The sequence below is a fragment of the Oncorhynchus mykiss genome, chromosome 18 (assembly GCF_057628025.1).
Source record: "Oncorhynchus mykiss isolate SJ-2025 chromosome 18, ASM5762802v1, whole genome shotgun sequence".
Lineage (NCBI taxonomy): Eukaryota > Metazoa > Chordata > Actinopteri > Salmoniformes > Salmonidae > Oncorhynchus > Oncorhynchus mykiss.
In genome coordinates this window covers 51,759,891-51,781,890 of record NC_143039.1, presented here as the reverse complement: position 1 = coordinate 51,781,890, position 22,000 = coordinate 51,759,891, and the positions used below count along the sequence as shown (strand labels likewise).

At 41.8% G+C, this 22,000-nt stretch overlaps 1 protein-coding gene across 1 annotated transcript; it reads right to left on the bottom strand.

Moving 5' to 3' along the window:
* Positions 1-10,537: 10,537 nt before the first annotated feature.
* LOC110496337 (frizzled-1-like) lies at positions 10,538-14,592 on the bottom strand. Its single transcript, XM_021572161.3, has one exon. It carries the CDS (start codon positions 14,199-14,201, stop codon positions 12,546-12,548), a length of 1,656 nt encoding a protein of 551 aa, XP_021427836.3. The 5' UTR covers positions 14,202-14,592; the 3' UTR covers positions 10,538-12,545.
* Positions 14,593-22,000: the final 7,408 nt, after the last annotated feature.

Below are 22,000 nucleotides of genomic sequence, written 5' to 3'. Positions count from 1 at the left end.
ATATGAAGATATACTGTTTACGTGGTTTAAGAGTCTATTTAGTCAAGCAAATTCTGAATTATATCACAATTAAAGTGATCATTCCCTTATTTGACATGAGTAGTGTTAAAAGTTGCTTTATACCACTACAGCAGACTTGGGCAAAATTTGTAAGGTTAAACACAAGGTCACTTTAAGTTCACTGTTACTGCGAATACTATGAATTGAGTGCATGGACACAGCAGATACAGTGCCTGTATTCACACCCCTTGACTTTTCCACATTTTGTTGTGTTACAGACTGAATTTAAAATGGACCGGGATCGTCTGAGACTAGCCACCCGGACAGCTGACTAAACTGTGGGTTTGCACAACCGAAACATTTCTGCACTGTCAGAAATTGTCTCAGGGAAGCTCATCTGTGTGCTCTTCATCCTCACCACGGTCTTGACCTGACTGCAGTTTGGCATCGTAACCGACTTCAATTGGCAAATGCTCACCTTCGATGGCCACTGGCACGCCAGAGAATTGTCCCCTTCACGGATACATCCCGGTTTCAACTTTACCGGGCGGATGGCAGACAGTGTAGCGTGTATGGCGTCTTGTGTGCGAGTGGTTTGCGGATGTCAACGTTGTGAACAGAATTCCCCATGGTGGCGGTGGGGTTAGGGTATGGGCAGACATAAGCTACGAACAACGAATATAATTGCATTTTATCAATGGCAATTTGAATGCACAGAGATACCGTGTCGAGATCCTGAGGCCCATTGTTGTGGCATTCATCCGCCGCCATCACCTCATCTTTCAGCATGATAATGCACACAGCCTCATGTCACAAGGATCTGTATACAATTCCTGGAAGCTGAAAATGTCCCAGTTCTCCCATGGCCTGCATACTGTCGTGGCATTTTTCTGCTTTACCAAATGAGGAGAGAGTTACCAACTTCACACACCAGTCAGAGTTATACCTAAACTACATATTGTTTAATAAGAGCTTTGCAATAGCCATTGACTTTCAATGATGCGCCATCTCTAATGAACCATTGAAAAGTACCAACAGAAATGTACAAAGATCTTTTATAGCCAAGATACGCCCCTCTCAACTTACATGACGAATCACAGATCTTAGGAACTGTTCACAAATAAATACTTTTTCTTGAGAAAGGAGTATCCCTTAGCCAGATAACATTCACTATTAATTATCGTTGAGTTTGGTCCCTCAGACGAGGTTCTAATCTCGTTCCTGGTACTTCATAGCACAGAACCATTACCTCATCCAAGGCATAACTCAATTGTCAACTCTAGATAGCCCCAAGTAGACTCCCTCTTGACCCCACTCCTGAACAAGCTCACTGAGGGGAGTGAGCCTCTAGGTCATACACTGTCCCAGCATAAGTGCAGCATCAGAGAGGACATACAATATTTCCAGACACTGCCATACACCTCCCCACAATGGGAAAAGGAGGGAGTGACTGGCGCACAGACATTGTGGAGACAAGTAATTGGTTCCCCATTAATCACACCATCCCTCCACATGGTTTAGGTGACTGAGCCCTAGCTGAGGGAAAAGTGCAACTGCCAATACTATAGTTCAAAAGGATACATTCTAATGACAAGTATCTCACATAAGCATATTATGCAAATAAAACATCTTCATTATCTATGTTTCCCAACTAATTCTGATTCATCTGCCACAATACTCACCAGACATGTCACCCATTGAGCCTTGTTTGGGATGCTCTGGATCGACGTGTACGACAGAGTGCTCCAGTTCCCGCCAATATCCAGCAACTTCACACAGCCATTGAAGAGGTGTGGGACAACATTCCACAGGCCACAATCAACAGCCTAATCAACTCTATGCAAAGGAGATGTGTCACGCTGCATGAGGAAAATGGTGGTCACACTGGATACTTACTGGGTTTCTGATCCACACCCTACCTTTCTTTTAAGGTACCTGTGGCCAACAGATGCATAGCTGTATTCTCAGTCATGTGAAGTCCATAGATTACGGCCTAATGACGGATTTCCTTCTTGGAACTGTAACTCAGTAAAACCTTTGAAATGGTTGTACATAATACAAATATTCCAAAGCATGCATCCTGTTTGCAATAAGGCACTAAAGTAAAACTGCTAAAAATGTGGTCCAACACAACACATCATTGAGGACCACTTTTCATATTTTCAAGCATTGTGGTGGCTGCATCATGTTATGGGTTTGCATGTCATCAGCAAGGACTAGTGAGTTTTTTTGGGAGGATTAAAAGAAACGGAATAGAGCTAAACACAGGCAAAATCCTACAGGAAAACCTGGTTCAGTCTGCTTTCCAACAGACACTGGGAGACAAATTCACCTTTTAGCAGGGCAAGACGACATTGAATATTCCTGAGTGGCCTAGTTACAGGTTTGACTTAAATCAGCTTGAAAATCTATGACATGACTTGAAAATGGCTGAATAGCAATGATCAACAGCCAACTTGACAGAGCTTCAAGAATTTTAAAAATAATACATTTTCAAATATTGTACAATCAAGGTTTGCAAAGCTCTTAGAGACTTACCCAGAAATACACAGTTGTTATCACTGTCAAAGGTGATTGTAACATGTATTGACTCAGGGGTGTGAATACTTATGTAAATGTATTTAATTTTCAATAGATTTGCAAACATTTTCACTTTTCATTATGGGGTATTGTGTGTAGATGGGTGTAAAAATATATATTTAATCAATTTTGAATTCAGGCTGTAACACAACAAAATGTGGAATAAGGTACTGTAGTTCACAACTGCTAATACACCCTCTGCGTCCAAAGTAAAACTATTATCAATAATCTGTTAATAGAAATGATGGGGCTTATATATTTCCTGGTAACTTTATTTTATCCTCTCTGTGTGTGTGTTTGTGTATTCCAGGAAGTACTGCCCCCTATTTGCAGTCCTCTCCTGTGGTCTTACTTTTTTTTATTGAAGATTGACAATTTAAATCAATCTTATTAGACTTTTTTAAATTACCTTGTGATGCAGCTATTTGTTATTCTGTATCTGACATGTACATGGCTTTATTATGGGTCATGTCATGTTGTCCAATACTACTATTCATTCCTATACACAGGCCCATACTGCACATGAAAAAGTAATGTGTAAAGCATTATCCGTCATGATTTGTTGATTCAATGTGCAGAATCACCACCATCATCATGTAAGTCTTAGAACAATGTGTGCAAAAGCATGTGTTTAATAGGCTCCAAGTTGTTGCTGTACAGGCATGGCTTCTAATTTGATTCATATAGCCGTGCCCATTTCTAATTTCAAAGCTTTTACAGTAAAATCCCCAAGACCTTCCAAACCTGGTGTTCTGAAATGTGTCATAACTCAGGTTAGGATTGCAACTGGTTCATAAGGAATATTCTCAATACCTACTTCAATTCAAATAACCTTTAACCTGTAATATAACTTTCGTTGTGGGTATGGTTACTTCCATTTAGCTCTCTAGGATGTTTGTCTTCTGTGCCCAGTCACTTTTTATAGCTACTGTTTACAGGCCTCCTGGGCCATATACAGCGTTCCTCATAGAGTTCCCTGAATTCCTATCGGACCTTGTAGTCATAGCAGATAATATTCTAATCTTTGGTGACTTTAATATTCACATGGAAAAGTCCACAGACCCACTCCAAAAGGCTTTCGGAGCCATCATCGACTCAGTGGGTTTTGTCCAACATGTCTCTGGACCCACTCACTGTCACAGTCATACTCTGGACCTAGTTTTGTCCCATGGAATAAATGTTGTGGATCTTATTGTTTTTCCTCATAATCCTGGACTATCGGACCACCATTTTATTACGTTTGCAATTGCAACAAATAATCTGCTCAGACCCCAACCAAGGAACATCAGAAGTCGTGCTATAAATTCACAGACAACACAAAGATTCCTTGATGTCCTTCCATATTCCCTCTGTCTACCCAAGGACGCCAGAGGACAAAAATCAGTTAACCACCTAACTGAGGAACTCAATTTAACCTTGCGCAATACCCTAGATGCAGTTGCACCCCTAAAAACTAAAAACATTTCTCATAAGAAACTAGCTCCCTGGTACACAGAAAATACCCAAGCTCTGAAGCAAGCTTCCAGAAAATTGGAACGGAAATGGCGCCACACCAAACTGGAAGTCTTCCGACTAGCTTGGAAAGACAGTACCGTGCAGTACCGAAGAGCCCTTACTGCTGCTCGAACATCCTATTTTTCTAACTTAATTGAGGAAAATAAGAACAATCCGAAATTCCTTTTTGATACTGTCGCAAAGCTAGCTAAAAAGCAGCATTCCCCAAGAGAGGATGGCTTTCACTTTAGCAGTGATAAATTCATGAACTTCTTTGAGGAAAAGATCATGATTATTAGAAAGCAAATTACGGACTCCTCTTTAAATCTGCGTATTCCTTCAAAGCTCAGTTGTCCTGAGTCTGCACAACTCTGCCAGGACCTAGGATCAAGAGAGACTATCACGTTCTGACCTTTATTTCCTTTGTTTTGTATTTATTTAGTATGGTCAGGGCGTGAGTTGGGTGGGCAGTCTGTTTGTTTTTCTATGTTTTGGGGCATTTCTATGTTTCGGCCTAGTATGGTTCTCAATCAGAGGCAGGTGTCATTAGTTGTCTCTGATTGAGAATCATACTTAGGTAGCCTGGGTTTCACTGTGTGTTTGTGGGTGATTGTTCCTGTCTCTGTGTTTTTCACCAGACAGGGCTGTTTTTGGTTTTCCACATTTGTTGTTTTGTAGTGTTCGTGTTTATCCTTTTTGTTATTAAACATGAATCAATATAATCACGCTGCTTTTTGGTCCGCCTCTATTTCACCACAGGAAAACCCTTACAGAGACGCTCAAGTGTTTTAGTACTATATGTCTTGACACAATGATGAAAATAATCATGGCCTCAACCTTCAAGCTGCATACTGGACCCTATTCCAACTAAACTACTGAAAGAGCTGCTTCCTGTGCTTGGCCCTCCTATGTTGAACATAATAAACGGCTCTCTATCCACCGGATGTGTACCAAACTCACTAAAAGTGGCAGTAATAAAGCCTCTCTTGAAAAAGCCAAACCTTGACCCAGAAAATATAAAAAACTATCGGCCTATATCGAATCTTCCATTCGAATCTTCCATTCAAATTTTGAAAAGGCTGTTGAGCAGCAACTCACTGCCTTCCTGAAGACAAACAATGTATACGAAATGCTTCAGTCTGGTTTTAGACCCCATCATAGCACTGAGACTGCACTTGTGAAGGTGGTAAATTTCCTTTTAATGGCATCAGACCGAGGCTCTGCATCTGTCCTCGTGCTCCTAGACCTTAGTGCTGCTTTTGATACCATCGATCACCACATTCTTTTGGAGAGATTGGAAACCCAAATTGGTCTACACGGACAAGTTCTGGCCTGGTTTAGATCTTATCTGTCGGAAAGATATCAGTTTGTCTTTGTGAATGGTTTGTCCTCTGACAAATCAACTGTAAATTTTGGTGTTCCTCAAGGTTCCGTTTTAGGACCACTATTGTTTTCACTATATATTTTACCTCTTGGGGATGTCATTCGAAAACATAATGTTAACTTTCACTGTTATGCGGATGACACACAGCTGTACATTTCAATGAAACATGGTGAAGCCCCAAAATTGCCCTCGCTAGAATCATGTGTTTCAGACATAAGGAAGTGGATAGCTGCAAACTTTCTACTTTTAAACTCGGACAAAACAGAGATGCTTGTTCTAGGTCCCAAGAAACAAAGAGATCTTCTGTTGAATCTGACAATTAATCTTAATGGTTGTACAGTCGTCTCAAATAAAACTGTGAAGGACCTCGGCATTACTCTGGACCCTGATCTCTCTTTTGAAGAACATATCAAGACCATTTCAATGACAGCTTTTTTCCATCTACGTAACATTGCAAAAATCAGAAACTTTCTGTCCAAAAATGATGCAGAAAAATGAATCCATGCTTTTGTCACTTCTAGGTTAGACTACTGCAATGCTCTACTTTCCGGCTACCCGGATAAAGCACTAAATAAACTTCAGTTAGTGCTAAATACGGCTACTAGAATCCTGACTAGAACCAAAAGATTTGATCATATTACTCCAGTGCTAGCCTCCCTACACTGGCTTCCTGTCAAAGCAAGGGCTGATTTCAAGGTTTTACTGCTAACCTACAAAGCATTACATGGGCTTGCTCCTACCTATCTCTCTGATTTGGTCCTGCCGTACATACCTACACGTACGCTACGGTCACAAGACGCAGGCCTCCTAATTGTCCCTAGAATTTCTAAGCAAACAGCTGGAGGCAGGGCTTTCTCCTATAGAGCTCCATTTTTATGGAACGGTCTGCCTACCCATGTCAGAGACGCAAACTCGGTCTCAACCTTTAAGTCTTTACTGAAGACTCATCTCTTCAGTGGGTCATATGATTGAGTGTAGTCTGGCCCAGGAGTGGGAAGGTGAACGGAAAGGCTCTGGAGCAACGAACCGCCCTTGCTGTCTCTGCCTGGCCGGTTCCCCTCTTTCCACTGGGATTCTCTGCCTCTAACCCTATTACAGGGGCTGAGTCACTGGCTTACTTACTGGGGCTCTCTCATACCGTCCCTGGGAGGGGTGCGTCACCTGAGTGGGTTGAGTCACTGATGTGATCATCCTGTCTGGGTTGGCGCCCCCCCCCCCCTCCCCCTCCCCCTCCCCCCTTGGGTTGTGCCGTGGCGGAGATCTTTGTGGGCTATATTCAGCCTTGTCTCAGGATGGTAAGTTGGTGGTTGAAGATATCCCTCTAGTGGTGTGGGGGCTGTGCTTTGGCAAAGTGGGTGGGGTTATATCCTTCCTGTTTGGCTCTGTCCGGGGGTGTCCTCGGATGGGGCCACAGTGTCTCCTGACCCCTCCTGTCTCAGCCTCCAGTATTTATGCTGCAGTAGTTTATGTGTCGGGGGGCTAGGGTCAGTTTGTTATATCTGGAGTACTTCTTCTGTCCTATTCGGTGTCCTGTGTGAATTTAAGTGTGCTCTCTCTAATTCTCTCTTTCTCTCTTTCTTTCTCTCTCTCGGAGGACCTGAGCCCTAGGACCATGCCTCAGGACTACCTGACATGATGACTCCTTGCTGTCCCCAGTCCACCTGGCCGTGTTGCTGCTCCAGTTTCAACTGTTCTGCCTTATTATTATTGGACCATGCTGGTCATTTATGAACATTTGAACATCTTGGCAATGTTCTGTTATAATCTCCACCCGGCACAGCCAGAAGAGGACTGGCCACCCCACATAGCCTAGTTCCTCTAGGTTTCTTCCTAGGATTTGGCCTTTCTAGGGAGTTTTTCCTAGCCACCGTGCTTCTACACCTGCATTGCTTGCTGTTTGGGGTTTTAGGCTGGGTTTCTGTACAGCACTTTGAGATATCAGCTGATGTACGAAGGGCTATATAAATACATTTTATTTTATTTTATTTGATTCAGTAGGGGGCAGTATGTTACAATCGCTCTGTTATTTCATCAATTCAAATGCTGGAGTTGACAGATGATGGAGACATGGGAATTCTAAATCCCGATTTTGGTCCAAGACAGCAGTGTGTAGCTGTCTTGTCTAGAGGGAGCACAATCCAACGTTATAGAGAGAGAGACAGAGAATGCCTCAGGTATGTTGGTGAAGAATCCCATGGTTCATTGGCATTGATACAGTAGGAAAACAGGAAATCATTCAGTATGTACAGTCAATAAATTATTAAACATTATAATTTGCAGTGCTGTTTCTCATTTTCCCTATGCTATCAAAACCAATAATTGTGAATCTGACAGAGGAAAGTACATAACTAGTTTTGCAAAAATGCACATTATCTTCTGACAAAAAGTAATTATACTAAGTCACATGTCATAAGGAGACATCAATTGGGATGATTGATGCCATCTGGAATGTCACCTTCAGGTAAACAAACATAGAGAGAGAGAGCTGATTGGTGTTCCAGAGTGTTAGATGTACGGTGGCAGGGTTATAGACCAACCATGGCAACACAAACACCCCTTATACATTGCACTAATTCATCAGTAGCACAAGTAGTAAATGAATGGGAAACATCTATGGAAATGTACACACACACACACACACACACACACACACACACACACACACACACACACACACACTACAAGATTATAACAAACCTAGCCTACTAACATCATGTTATGTAAAATGTATGTTTTGCTGTGCTCTCAAAAAAAAAGTCACATCTGATCAGGAACTGTCTGTTCCTTGTTCTCTCCGGGTCATGGTTACAATAACAGTTATGGCTAATAGGCAGAGGCTTGGTGTGTAGTAGTAGGCCTATATGAAGCAACCTGTAACATTTCTAAGTATGAAGATGTACGTGGAACTTTCTGTGAACCATGCTCAGTTATCCCCATATCTATATGAAACATGTAACCTGTGATATATCTTCTTGTTCAGAACACATGGGACCTACCAAAAAGTTAACAAAAACGCCTTCAACTTTCAGTTTCAAAACATGTAGTAAACAAAACCTGAAACCACATCTCTGATGGCTCGGTATCGATTTATTTGTCTGAAAAAAGCTTTACAAAGTATTTCCTCTCTTAGTTTAGTCTCTGGCGTCAATGCTGTTTAAGGGAGAAGTTTTAAATAGAGACAAAACATTCAAGTTACATAAAAGTGCAATAATACTCATTTAAATATGCAAAGTGAAAACAAATTGTAACAGATATCCTTTGGGCAGTAGCGGTGCATGTGTAAAATCACGGGGTAAGCCAAGCCAGGAAACAAATTCCATATTGCAACCTATGTGTTATGATAATTGCGTTGTTTGCTCTATAACCGGTTAGTTCATATGCCTTTGCCACCATGGTATATAGGCATAAGGCCGAGACAATAAGAAGACACAGTGGCAGAATAAATTCAACCACACCTTTGTTTCATCACAAAACCGGAGAGCAACATCTGTCTGGTGAACTCCACAAAACATATTGTACGTAACAAACAGTTACATGACGTACAGCATGGTGAAGAAAGTGAATCCTTCCGCCATTTTCAGACCACTAAACAACTATTGATTTTGAACCACAGAGCAAGTCGCAAAGAAAACAGGCGCTGCCTCCTCAATTCTAGCTCCATTTCAACATCATCTAATCCCCTATGCTTAGTCCAATACAGTGACTAAAGAGAGCAAAAACAACTTAGTCCAATCAACGTAAGCGAAATATGATGTAGCTGTCCATGGTACTGATTTCTGTGTCTGTGTGCGCTTGCAAGTAGAAAATAACACTCACCCTACTTGTAGAGAATAGCCAATGCCATCCTCCTCTTTCATGTTGCCTAAACGGTCTATGACTGTCATAGAGTACACACTTTTAGTTTTTGTTGTCCTAAACTACCTGGCTAAAATGCTTGCTCGCTAGCCTAACTTCCTTTCATGGGCAACAATGATTTAGATGGTAGAACGATTGTGACAAAACAAGCAAACTGAAATTAGGCAAACTATTAGAATTTTTGCATATTGCACCTTTAAATCCACTTCAATCAGGGAGGAGACAGGATAAAGCATGATTTTACTTGGCACCGGTTTGTGTCAAGTACTGCAAACACAGCAGAGTTTTTCACGCTCAACAGTTTCCCGTATCAAGAATGGTCCACCACCCAGAGGATGTCCAGCCAGCTTGACACAACTTTTGGAAGCATTGAAGTCAACATGGGCCAGCATCCCTGTGGAATGCTTTTGACACCTTGTAGAGTCCATACCCCAACAAATTGAGGCTGTTCTGATGGGAAAAGGGGCCCTAATGTCTGGTATAGTCAGTGTAGATACAAGGCCATTATTGCACTCAGTATTTACAAGCATGACAGTGGTCTTTAGTATAGGCCAGGGGTTCCTAACGTTTTTCTGCACATAACCCCAAATTGACACTAGACCCTAGTTAATACTGTGTGTTTCATATCCACTCAATTTTAGGTCCAGCAGGCTGTTTCAACACACTAAACGTTTGTATTCTATACCCATTTTAAGAGAAGAAAGTTCTTACATTTTGTTTGAAAATATAAACAGATTTTCTCAGGGGACACCATTTCAATTTCACCTCAAGTTTGGGAACCACTGGTCTAGGCCGTATACTTTATTACCTTTTTTCAATGTATAGTTTTCTGTTCAGTAACACCAGGGTTGTGTTCATTAGGGCACACAACAGCGAACAGTTAACATTTTGCAACAGAAAATGAAAAGTCTTGGTTTTGCCTCCCTGTTTCAGCCTATTTTCTTCCATTTAGTATGTAATGAACACGACCCAATAGTAAATCCACTAGACTGTCAGCGGTTACAAATAGTCTAATAGCTTTGAGTTAACCTTTGTTGGCTTACATTTGATAGATTAGTGTTACACTAGCTACAGTACTAAAAAGACAACCAGGATCTGCAGCAAAGTAGAAAGCACTATACTGCACACTTCCACATTGGCAAGATTTTAGCGGAAAGTCTTCGAAATCTAAAAAGGTTCGTAACTCTCACCACAAAGGAAGATTAAGTCCAAACCACAATTATAGTGAATAAATTGGAGGTAGCTTTTATTTTCATTTAAATGATGGTATGCTAGGATTATCTGTTTAATATACACATTGGTAGACTGAAAAAGGGTGTTAGAAAGTCATATACAATTTAAAAACATTGGTCGGCATACAAACAACATTGACCTCAATACAAACATAGTGCTATAAAAAAATGAATGGCTCTGATTAAGAAAATGTAATCCCTGGGTAAGAAAATATACCACAGCGCTAAAACAGAAAGATCAATATCAGCGTTGATGCCTTTGACAAAAATGCATAAATGGAGTGAAGCAATGCATAATATGAAGAATCATCAAGAACAAGTGTACAACATGGTCGTGTTCATTAGGCCATGCAACAGAGAATATTTAGCAAAAGATAATTGGACAAGTCCATATATTCCCTCCCGGTTTGTCTGTTTTCTTCTGTTTGGTGCCTAATGAACTCCATGTGCATTAGGGCAACAAGAGCTCAATGACTGATCTCTGTCAAAGAAATTATAAAATTCATCAGTATTTTTCATTGAGATTCAAAATACCATCCATTATAGAGCTGTGACTCTAAAAAATTCAGATGCAAGCTTTGTTTTGTATTACTAACCCGGGAAGTTTGGCTCCTGGATGCTGATTGGCTGAAAGCTGTGGTATATCAGACCATATATCACGGGTATGACCCAAAAATATTTTTTTACTGTTCTATGTAAGTTGGTAACCAGTTTATAATAACAATAAGATACCTCAGAGTTTTGCGCTATATGGCCAACATACCATAGCTAAGGCCTGTATCCAGAAAGAAAAGCCTTTAGCCGTGGTATATTGGCCATATACCACACCCCCGTGCCTCATTCCTTAATTATAGAATAACGAATATGACATTATGCGCAACATGCACTACAGTGTGACAGATTTCTAAGGAGGACTCCTCATTAAAGTTGAGCATGTTTTTCATTCAAGTGCGGTATTACTACATTTTTCACCCATTTTCACCCATTTAAGCAGAATAATGTGCTTGGAGTCAGCAGAAAACAATCCCTTGGTGACTAGAAAGAGGATGGATAGTTGTGTAGACAGCTGGATTATTGGACTTCAACGACAATAACTCCACCCATACTCTCTTAAAACAAAGGCACTGGACTGAGCATTCCATTATTGTCAAAGTCAATTCCAGTCATATAGCTTGTGTGTGCAGAAAGTAATCATTTTGGATCTATCCCCGTAAGTAGAAGGCCTTTGAATGAGTGCTAAATTCAAAGTAGTTCAATAGCGACAGGCTTTTGTTTACACATAGGGGTATTGATCTCATCCCCTAATCTAATATTTCTTTGGAGAAGTCTGCATTCACTTTAATGGTAAAATATCCCCAAAACACAAAATACACATGGTGAAAGAAAAATGAATGCTCAGATATCCCATAAAAACACATGGTAAAACAAACATCAATAAAAACGAGAATAAACTATGAAGTGGCCAGTAACCAGTTTTGAAATAGTGGTCTATGGAATGATTGTGAAAAAGGTTATTATGACCCATAAAATACAGCAAAAGTCCAACAGAACCTTGATGACTGTTTCTCAAATACAGGGAAGATCTAAATTGCACAGGGGAGTGAACACTGGCTCTCATCCAATTCCTTTTTGAGAAGGAGATGAGGATGCGAGGAGTACGTAATTGAGATCTTCCCATAGTTCACATGAAACACCACTAATAGGATGACATGAAAAAGTTCAATGGAGCACAAATAGAATTAATGAAAAAGTTCAGATAGTCTAATTCTCCTCATTGAACTAGATAAGAGCTTTCCTTCTTTTTATATCAAAGTGTGATAGATTAGAATCAGATGTGTGGGCTATTTTAAATACAAATATGTAAAAATGTCTCCCCAAAAAAGCTTATTTGTAACTTTTTTTTTTAAAGTGTGTCACAGTAGCTTTTTCTTCAGTTCATGCATCTGTGTGTGTGTGTGTGTGTGTGTGTGTGTTCAGGGGACAACAAACAGTATTAGGTCTTACACTGTTGTCTCACCCTGTTTATTGCTCGCCAGTCTCGTATAAAATCTCCTCCACGAATTCAACGTCTTACTCGACCAAATCCAGAAGCCAGAGGTGATACCCACAATCAACATCATCAGGTACTTGATCATGAAGACGGTAAAGTCTGGCGACATCTGCGGGTGGTCGTGCCCAGGGCACGGCACTGCGTAGTTCTTACACGTCCGACTCACCCAACTTTTCTCCCACTGTTCCCTGAACGCCTGCTCATAGAAGTAGCACGCGATGACGACGGTGGCGGGCACCGTGTAGAGCACGCTGAAGATGCCGATGCGCACCATGAGCTTCTCCAGCTTCTCCGTCTTGATGCTGTCATGCTTCATGATGGTCCGGATGCGGAAGAGCGACACAAAGCCGGCCAGAAGGAATGAGGTCCCCAGGAAGAGGTAGATGAAGAGCGGCGCCAGAACAAAGCCTCTGAGAGCGTGCACGCTGTTAATGCCCACGTAGCACACACCACTCAGAACGTCGCCGTCCACCTGCCCCACCGCCAGGATGGTGAAGGTCTTGATGGCGGGTACCGCCCATGCCACCAGGTGGAAGTACTGCGAGTTGGCTTCGATGGCCTCGTGATCCCACTTCATCCCGGCTGACAAGAACCACGTCAAGGCCAGGATGACCCACCAGATGGAGCTGGCCATGCTGAAAAAGTAGAGCATCATGAACAAAATGGTGCAGCCCTCCTTTTTGGTGCCTTGGATGACTGTTTTGACGTCGCTGTCAAAGCGGTTGTTGCACACCACCTTGTCCCCCAACAAGAAGCCAGCGATGTAGGCTAATGATACTATGGAGTAGCAGCCTGATAGGAAAATGATGGGTCGCTCTGGGTAGCTGAACCTCTGCATGTCCACCAAGTAGGTCAAAAATGTGAACAGAGTGGACCCGCAGCATAACACAGACCATATTCCAATCCAGATCTTGGCGAATTTCAACTCAGCCTCACTGAAGTACATCATTCCATGTGGTTTTGAGGGCTCACAAGGTGCACCACAATCCTCCTCCCCAAGAAAACGGTAGTTCAAATAGGGGGGTACTCTCAATGCAACTGGGCATCGAAACTGTCCCTTTACAGTCCTACGCTGCCCATAAGGTGATTCTGTTACATCCGAGGTAGGATTAATAGGAGTGCTTCTATCGGACACGTTTTGCCCGACGCACAACTCACCCGCTCCGTGAACAGGGAAAGATTCACAGGCGAGGCTGTCAGGCCACTGGAAACCAAATTTATTCATCAGTGCCTCGCAGCCCTGCCTCGCTCTCTCGCAGAGCGAGCGACACGGAGGCAGTGCTTGTTCCAGCACCGTACAAACGGGGGTATACATGGAGCAGAGGAAAAACTTCAGGTCAGGAGAGCATTGAACTTTCACAAGCGGATAGAACTGGTGCACTTCAAGCCCGGCGTCCTCTTGGTTCATGTGCCCTAATAGATTTGGCATGATAGTCTCGTTATAGGCAATATCCATACAGAGAGGAATGGAAATAGGTTGGCAAAAGCCATGTTCAGGAACGGACATTCCACGGAGGCCATGCTGACCATCTGCTCCCCGTAGAAGTGCAAGAATAATCAGAACCAGCAAATGGGAAGATATAATACAAACTTGGTTGTTCCCCATTCCAAATTAATTCTAACACGCGACTTTATGTCTGCGCGTAAACACGCAGGCTCGAGACCACGGGATTATTTTCCCGAATAAAACAAAATCATAAACGACAATACTTTTCTGACAGGCTACATACATTACAGTATATCCTTGTGTGGTCGCTTCCACAATTTACCTCGGATACTCGGAAGAGGTTTTAAATCCATCTGTTGTCAGTGTGTAGCCATTATCTGTCTCCTCCAACTGTCTGTGAGGGTTGCGGTCCGGTTTCTAGACTCCCCCACTATTCACGGAGGGAGGAGCCTTGAAACTGACTGTAGGTTACTTTTTAGAATAATCTCAATTTTACAAGATTGTTAATATTTGGTCCAAAAATGTGCATATTCTTTTGGTCTATTCTATTTTATTTGGCATTTTTCGAGAGAAAACTATATCTACGTATCTACTCTACCATCACCATGTCATTATCGTATCATATGGGTACTGAAAGTTGCACCCTCCCTCTTCCTCGGAGGCTGGGAGTGTAGACTGCTGTGCACCACGCCACTGTCCCTGGTCGGATTAACGCCTGATGGAGAGAAGGTGTGAAATTAAAGCCGATTGTGGAGTGACAGATTCACAGCTGGCCCCAGTAACCCTGCAGGCTGCTGTGGCCTTGGTGGAAGGGAGGTTTAGGGAGACTTTAGCTATGCCAGCCAAGGAATATTAAAAGTGGAGAAAGCGAAATATTGCAGCACATGTTCACATATACGTTAACACACACACACACACACACACACACACACACACACACACACACACACACACACACACACACACACACACACACACCGAAAGCACACACTAATGAATATTAGCAAAAAAGCACTATCCTTCTATGTTTGTCACTGCAGTCCCAGCAGCAGTCCGGATCTGGCCACATTATCTTGCCTTAATGGGCTGAACTCATGGCTCCTCCTACTGAATTATGCATAGTTCCCAGTCCCCCCTCCCAGTCCTGGCTTTGGAAGTCAGCACTTCCCAACAGATGTGGGTCTTAAAAAGCCCGAAATTTGCACTTTTTTAACAATTAGTAATTTTCTGCACTACAGATAAGAACAAATCTTTTGTTTTGTAATGGGCAGCAGTGTAAAACGGATAATGTACAGGCAGTACCTCGAATGCTGCTTTTTTGCTAAAGGTGATCTTTTAATTAACCATTTTCAAACCTCACAGCTTCATTGTGCGATTTTGTCATACTGTTCACCTTTACCACTAGCATATTACTCAAATAGTGAGAGAGGAGCAAAAACTAGACTTGTATCTTGTGTTTCTTGAACTCACTCTGAAATGGACACATTATACTCTGTCTCCACACTAAGCAACAGTATATTTTAATTACACAAACCAAATAAAATCTAAATGTATTTGTCACGTGTGCCGAATAAAACAGGTGTAGACTATACAGTGAAATGATTACTTACAAGCCCTTAACCAACAATGCAGTTCAAGAGTTAGAGTTATGAAAATATTTACTGAATTAACTAAAGTAATAAAATAAAATAAAAAAGTAACACAAGAAAACTGCATAACAATAACGAGGCTACAGTATATACAGGGGACACCTGTACCGAGTCAATGTGCGGGGGCACAGGTTAGTCCCGCTGCACTGGCAATACCAGTGTGCAAACACAGCTTGTCCCGGCTATCGGCCTTGACCCGGCAAGCAAAATGCCACAAACTAAGGAAATTAACACAGGTTCAGCTCCCGGCATTTTCTGCTGTGAAAGGATTAGTTCCTAATTCAATTTGAGTTGAAATGCAGAGAGAATGGCATTTCAAAATTAGAGGGTACATGCTGGTAAAATGTTGAGAATCATTATTTGGGTGCCTGTAGGGAATGTTTGAAAACATTTTCATAGCTACGCTGGTGGTGGTACCAAACCAAATATAAAATTCTAACAGTTACTCTGATTGGCAGGCTCCCCTCTATACTATTTTAGGTTGCTGCAAGGGAAAGGGAAAGGGAAAGGGGAAACCTAGTCAGTTGTACAACTGAATGCCTTCAACTGAAATGTGTCTTCCACATTTAACCCAACCCCTCTGAATCAGAGAGGTGCGGCGGGCTTCCTTAATCGACATCCACGTCTTCGGCGCACGGGGAACAGTGCTCCCCCCATATACCATCTGTGCTATTGAACCTGTTGGGTCATTGCCCATGTAGGGGTTAAAGGTCAGGGGTAATTCAGGGGCGTGTTCATTAGGGTGCATTCAACATAATAAGAACGTTTGAATTTGTCATTGGACAAGTCCAGGTAATTCCCCATTTTACTCAGTTTTATTCTGTTTGCTGCCTATTGAACACAACCATGTAGTCTCCCAGTCTGCATTCTGCGTGTGAAGTGTAGTCCACCAGTCTGCATTCTGCGTGTGAAGTGTAGTCACCCAGTCTGCATTCTGCGTGTGAAGTGTAGTCACCCAGTCTGCATTCTGCGTGTGAAGTGTAGTCACCCAGTCTGCATTCTGCGTGTGAAGTGTAGTCTCCCAGTCTGCATTCTGCGTGTGAAGTGTAGTCACCCAGTCTGCATTCTGCGTGTGAAGTGTAGTCACCCAGTCTGCATTCTGCGTGTGAAGTGTAGTCACCCAGTCTGCATTCTGCGTGTGAAGTGTAGTCACCCAGTCTGCATTCTGCGTGTGAAGTGTAGTCACCCAGTCTGCATTCTGCGTGTGAAGTGTAGTCACCCAGTCTGCATTCTGCGTGTGAAGTGTAGTCACCCAGTCTGCATTCTGTGTGTGAAGTGTAGTCTCCCAGTCTGCATTCTGCGTGTGAAGTGTAGTCTCCCAGTCTGCATTCTGCGTGTGAAGTGGAGTCCACCAGTGAGCGCCACTTCCACCAACGCTGCATGGGAAAGGTATTTTAGCTCATTCATACCTGGAGCAACAAGCTGACAGACAAGAATGAGAACTCTCCCCTCCCTCCTCTCCTCTCCCCCATTGCAGATATTTTCAACAAATAGAGCTCTAAAGAACACTGCGTATCAAGTTGAATCTCCTCAGGTCTTTGAGGACACTGGTTAAGGAGAGCTGCAGTACAGCAGACTCATGGGGTTGCTGTTCTAAATCAGAGTTAATGAGTGTGAACAAGAGCATAGTAGTTTTCATCAGTGTATTGTGTATAAGGTTTTGAGCTGGCAGTGTATTTTTGACTGTACCCCTGTTCAGTCTACTAACTAGTGTACAGAAAAGTGTTTGAGACAATCTACTGTTTCTGGTTTCACCTCTTGACTATGTCAGAAAGGCAATGGGAATACTGTAACTACTGTATCTCATACCCTGTAGAGGAGATGTACTGCAGTTCTAATTGAGAAATATTTACAATGAAGAATTGCCATATTTACAGAAAACATATAGTGCCAACTCAGACTCCAAGCATATGGAATTATGAGAGAGGGTTCATGAAAGGTTTGCTTCAAAGCCTCCCCTTATATTCAACTAGGTCATGTCCTGGGGGAGAAGGTAAGAAAAGGACAGAGATTCATTGGAAGAGGGGATATTTTTCTGGTTGAATTTAAATGCCAAGATAGATGGTAGCAATTACTGTGTAGGGTCTGTTGCATATGCAAAGTATCAAATGTTTATGCCTGTGCCTTGGTTTAAAATTACTTTAGGAGACACTTTACTCCTTGTATCCTTATACCTCAGCTATGAGATTTAGATTAATTCAGACGATGTCGAACAACATAGAATAGATACTGCAATGCAGGTCCAGTTGAATTGAGTGTGTTACAGTAGCCGAGGTATAAGATATGGGTTTATTTAAAGTAACAAACAGTTCATTTACCCTATTGTTGGAAATAGGAAGAAAAATTGATTATTTATTTTGTTGTCAACTTTTAGTTAATACTACTATGACTCTAGCAGAGGAGGCTGGTGGAAGGAGTTATAGGAGGACGGGTTCATTGTAATTGCTTGAATGGAATTAATGGAATGGAGTCAAACACTGTGGTATTAATGGAACGGTATGTGGTATTAATGGGACGGTATGTTCCATTAATTCCGTCCCAGCCATTGAAATGAGCCCGTCCTCCTATAGCTCCTCCCACCAGCCTCCATTGGAGAAAAGAGTACCGTACAAACCGTATAAATTGTCTCTAGTGTATAAATTAGGTTACTCAGTGCTTGTCTAATTACCCAGTCAGTTTAATGAATGTATGTGTGTGCATAACAATTAAAGAGGAGACTTGAAAAGTATATCAGCTCTGAAATGTGCTTGCATGCATTTACAGACCACCGAGACAGGATGAAATAGGTTGCCCAACCACCACTATGATTGGAAATATATATTCATTTAGTATTCTTGTGGTAAGTTGCCAAAATACTTGGTTTTAAGTTGGCTACTTCTCTCATTCCAGGTGGAAAATGAAGTAAAACATGTTGTGGTGTGCACACACAGTGTGTGTGTGTGTGTGTGTGTGTGTGAGAGAGAGAGAGATAGTTGAGAGAAAAAGAGAAAAGATGTTTGTGAGTGTGCATTTGTATGCATGCTTTTACTTGCGTACCTTCACTGAACCCACATGTCCGGACACGTTTTACATCCCTCACTTTTCCTCTCACTCTTCTCCATGACTTATGTTCCTGATATCTATGCCACGTAACCCATGGGGCTCCAAACTGAGTAATCCGTGGATCAAACTGGGATGGAACAGCGCCTCTTTCCTCCTTTTCCTGATCCCAATCTGGATCCACAGCCTCACTGCCAAGCAGATCTCCTTAGCCAAACAATTAGGGTATATTTTTGGGGCCTGGAAATTCATCCTCTAATTATCCGTGTTGGGAGCATGCGGTTTGTTGAACCTCGGTTCCCTCATACCCTCACAGCCAGTCTTCTTACAGGAATGTATCATCAAAATCCCACACACACCATCCTTGAATCAGGACTGGGTTAACAAGTTAGCAGTATGTGGCCCCTATAAGTTTGCCTTGCTCCATGTTGGTATAACCTATTCGCCATGTGAATAGTGGGTTTAGTCCTCATTTCAGATCTGTCCTTCACCTGCTGGGAGGAAACAATCCCCCTCACCAATGGGAGGCCTGCAACCATTCAGGCGGTCTCCGTGGCAACCTTAGTTGTCTCATTTTAGCCCGTAGCTCTTGCAAATCAGACAGAATTTAATTGAGAATTGCTTGTGCATGGAGTCTTGTTAGCCAACAACCAAGCGTAAAATTGCCACCCTTCTATGCAGGCATGATGAGTCAATCGATCTCAAAACATTTATTTTGTTAAAAGGATGTCACCTGAAGGACTGTCGGTGAACACACACACCAGTTTGTAGAGAAAAACATTGCAGATCATACTGGGAGTTTCTGCCTTTTTATTTTTTTACAAGCAAGAAATGCATCTCCTGTTCTTTTTAAGTTCTGGCTGGCTGTGTTGAAAGGGGATTCTGAAATCATTTAAAATATTATAAAAAGCAATAAATATTTTGTAAGGATAGAAAAACTTGATCGATGTCATTGTGTAAACACAATGTATGCATACTTAAAATGTTGTCAATTCTGTCCAAAACACTTTTTTTGTGCCATTCACTGTATATTCTCTTCAGTGGGGGTTAACCCCACTAATTTATACTTAAAAAAAGAAAGATATGTTTGCCTGTTTTGCATGTTATTTTGGCATTAATACTTGTCACATATCAGTTTGCAAACAATGTAAAAAAAAGAGCTAAATAATTGAGTTAATAAAGTTGCATACAAATTTGGTCTCTTTTTTCCTTTATTAAGTAAGGCAGCTCCAAAATGCAGGTGTTTCAGCTTAGCTCAGTGCTTTCTATGGTGGTTGGGCAGCCAGCTGAAAATACAGAGCGTAGAGGCTGGTAATGTTCTCTAGTTGCGCCACGATTGGCTCAGTGTTCTGTCACTCATAGGGACACTACGTCACCACAAAATCTACAGGTAGAGCTCGAATATTCAAGCTACTTAGGTGCTGCCATAGAGTTACATTAGAAGTGCTAAGAAGTGCAAAACAAAATCTAATTACGTTATATCTACAGTAGCTTTGATTGGACTGATCATGTCAACATCATATTTTTAAAATGTTAACTAGCAAGCTAGCATTCATCATCATGAATCAAGTCGACAATCTACTGGAAAATCCTTTTCAATCCTTGTCATATGAAGAGAAAATAAGAAGAGAAATTATAGATAAAACAAATCGGTGCTCATGCTGTCAATCCAGCAGGACTTCTGCCTTGCTCAAAAAAATGGAAACTCGGAACTGGGAAATCTCAGACTTCAGTGAGTTCAAGACAACTGGGAACTCAATTTTGTTTTGCTCTGATTGGGAAAATAGGTTTTGAATGGTCATCCAACTTGGAATTTCAAGTTGGGAACTCGGGCCTGAAGGTCACTGATGTCATCATGAGTCAACTTTGTTGTCTTGAAAGTACCATAAATCTAGAGAATGCCAGACTTTGACGACAAAGTTTGATGACAAAATTTGCCCTCAAAGGACAGCCACACAACCTTCCTGTTCAAGTGAGCACAGCACAACAAGGTGAGTCCAAAAATGTATTGCATGCTGCTGCGTAAATGAAGTTATATGCCAGGGAGATATGTATACTGTAACTAAGAAAGTAATATCAAGTGTATGTGTAGTAAGCTGTTAGCCTCACCCTAATAATTTGATCCCTTTTCCCTCATAATTCTAACTACTGTTCTGACTTGGTGGTGTACATGTAGCCTATAGCCTGTTTTAAAGAAATTTCATCATCGAAATTTTGTAAGACTTTCAATGTCTGCTTACATGCCCCTTTTATTTATCCTACTGTTCTGACTTGGTGAACAGGGAGAATACTGTACTGTACTGTGCTGTACATAGTGTCCTGTTCAAAAGTGCTGAACTAATAGTTTTATTGACTACATCTGTCCTCGCTCGCACATTGTCTTAATCAAAATTACGGATTGCCTCTTATGCGCTCGTCGTCCCCTTATCCCATAGTTTGTACATCTCAATTGTCTCTAGACACTACATGTGTTTAAGCAAGTCAGTCATATCAGCTTTGCTGTTTTTTAAAGGCAGGAAATGAGGCTGAAAGAATTGTTTATCTGCCAGACACAGTTCCTCTGATAGCCAGGTGTAGCAGTGGTAAGGTTTTGGGACTGCTGTTGGGACAGCTTTATGTAGGCCATAACAGGTTGTGGGCACCGTTTGTCACCGTTATAGGGCAATTCTCTTTATAACTTATTTTGTACATAGTGTTGCTGCTATAACTTCTGTGCATCAGAACTGCGTTTACTCACCACGAACTGGAGAGAATTTGTCGGCGATCAAATAAACCCCCACTTCCTTCCAATTCTGATAGCAAACGTGCAATCTTTGGAAAATAAAAACGTTGATCTATGTATTTTTGTAAATAACCGCTGGTGCACGATATCTAAGGAAGTCTTGAGGTTTTGCTTGCTTGAGGTAGAGTATCTCATGATAAGCTGTAGACCACAACATCTACCTAGAGAGTTTTCATCTGTATTTTTCATAGCTGTCTACATTCCACCACAGACTGATGCTGGCACTAAGACCGCACTGAATGAGCTGTATTTCGCCATAAGCAAACAGGAAAACGCTGTGTGTGTGTGCATGTGAGTGTGTGTGTGCGTGTGTCTGTGTGTGTGAGTGACTTTACAGTAGCCAGCTATAGTGTGTGTATGTGATTTTACAGTAGCCAACTATAGTGTGACTTTACAATAGCCAGCTATAGTGAATGTAAGACTTTACAGTACCCAGCTATAGTGTGTGTGTGTGTGTGTGTGTGTGTGTGTGTGTGTGTGTGTGTGAC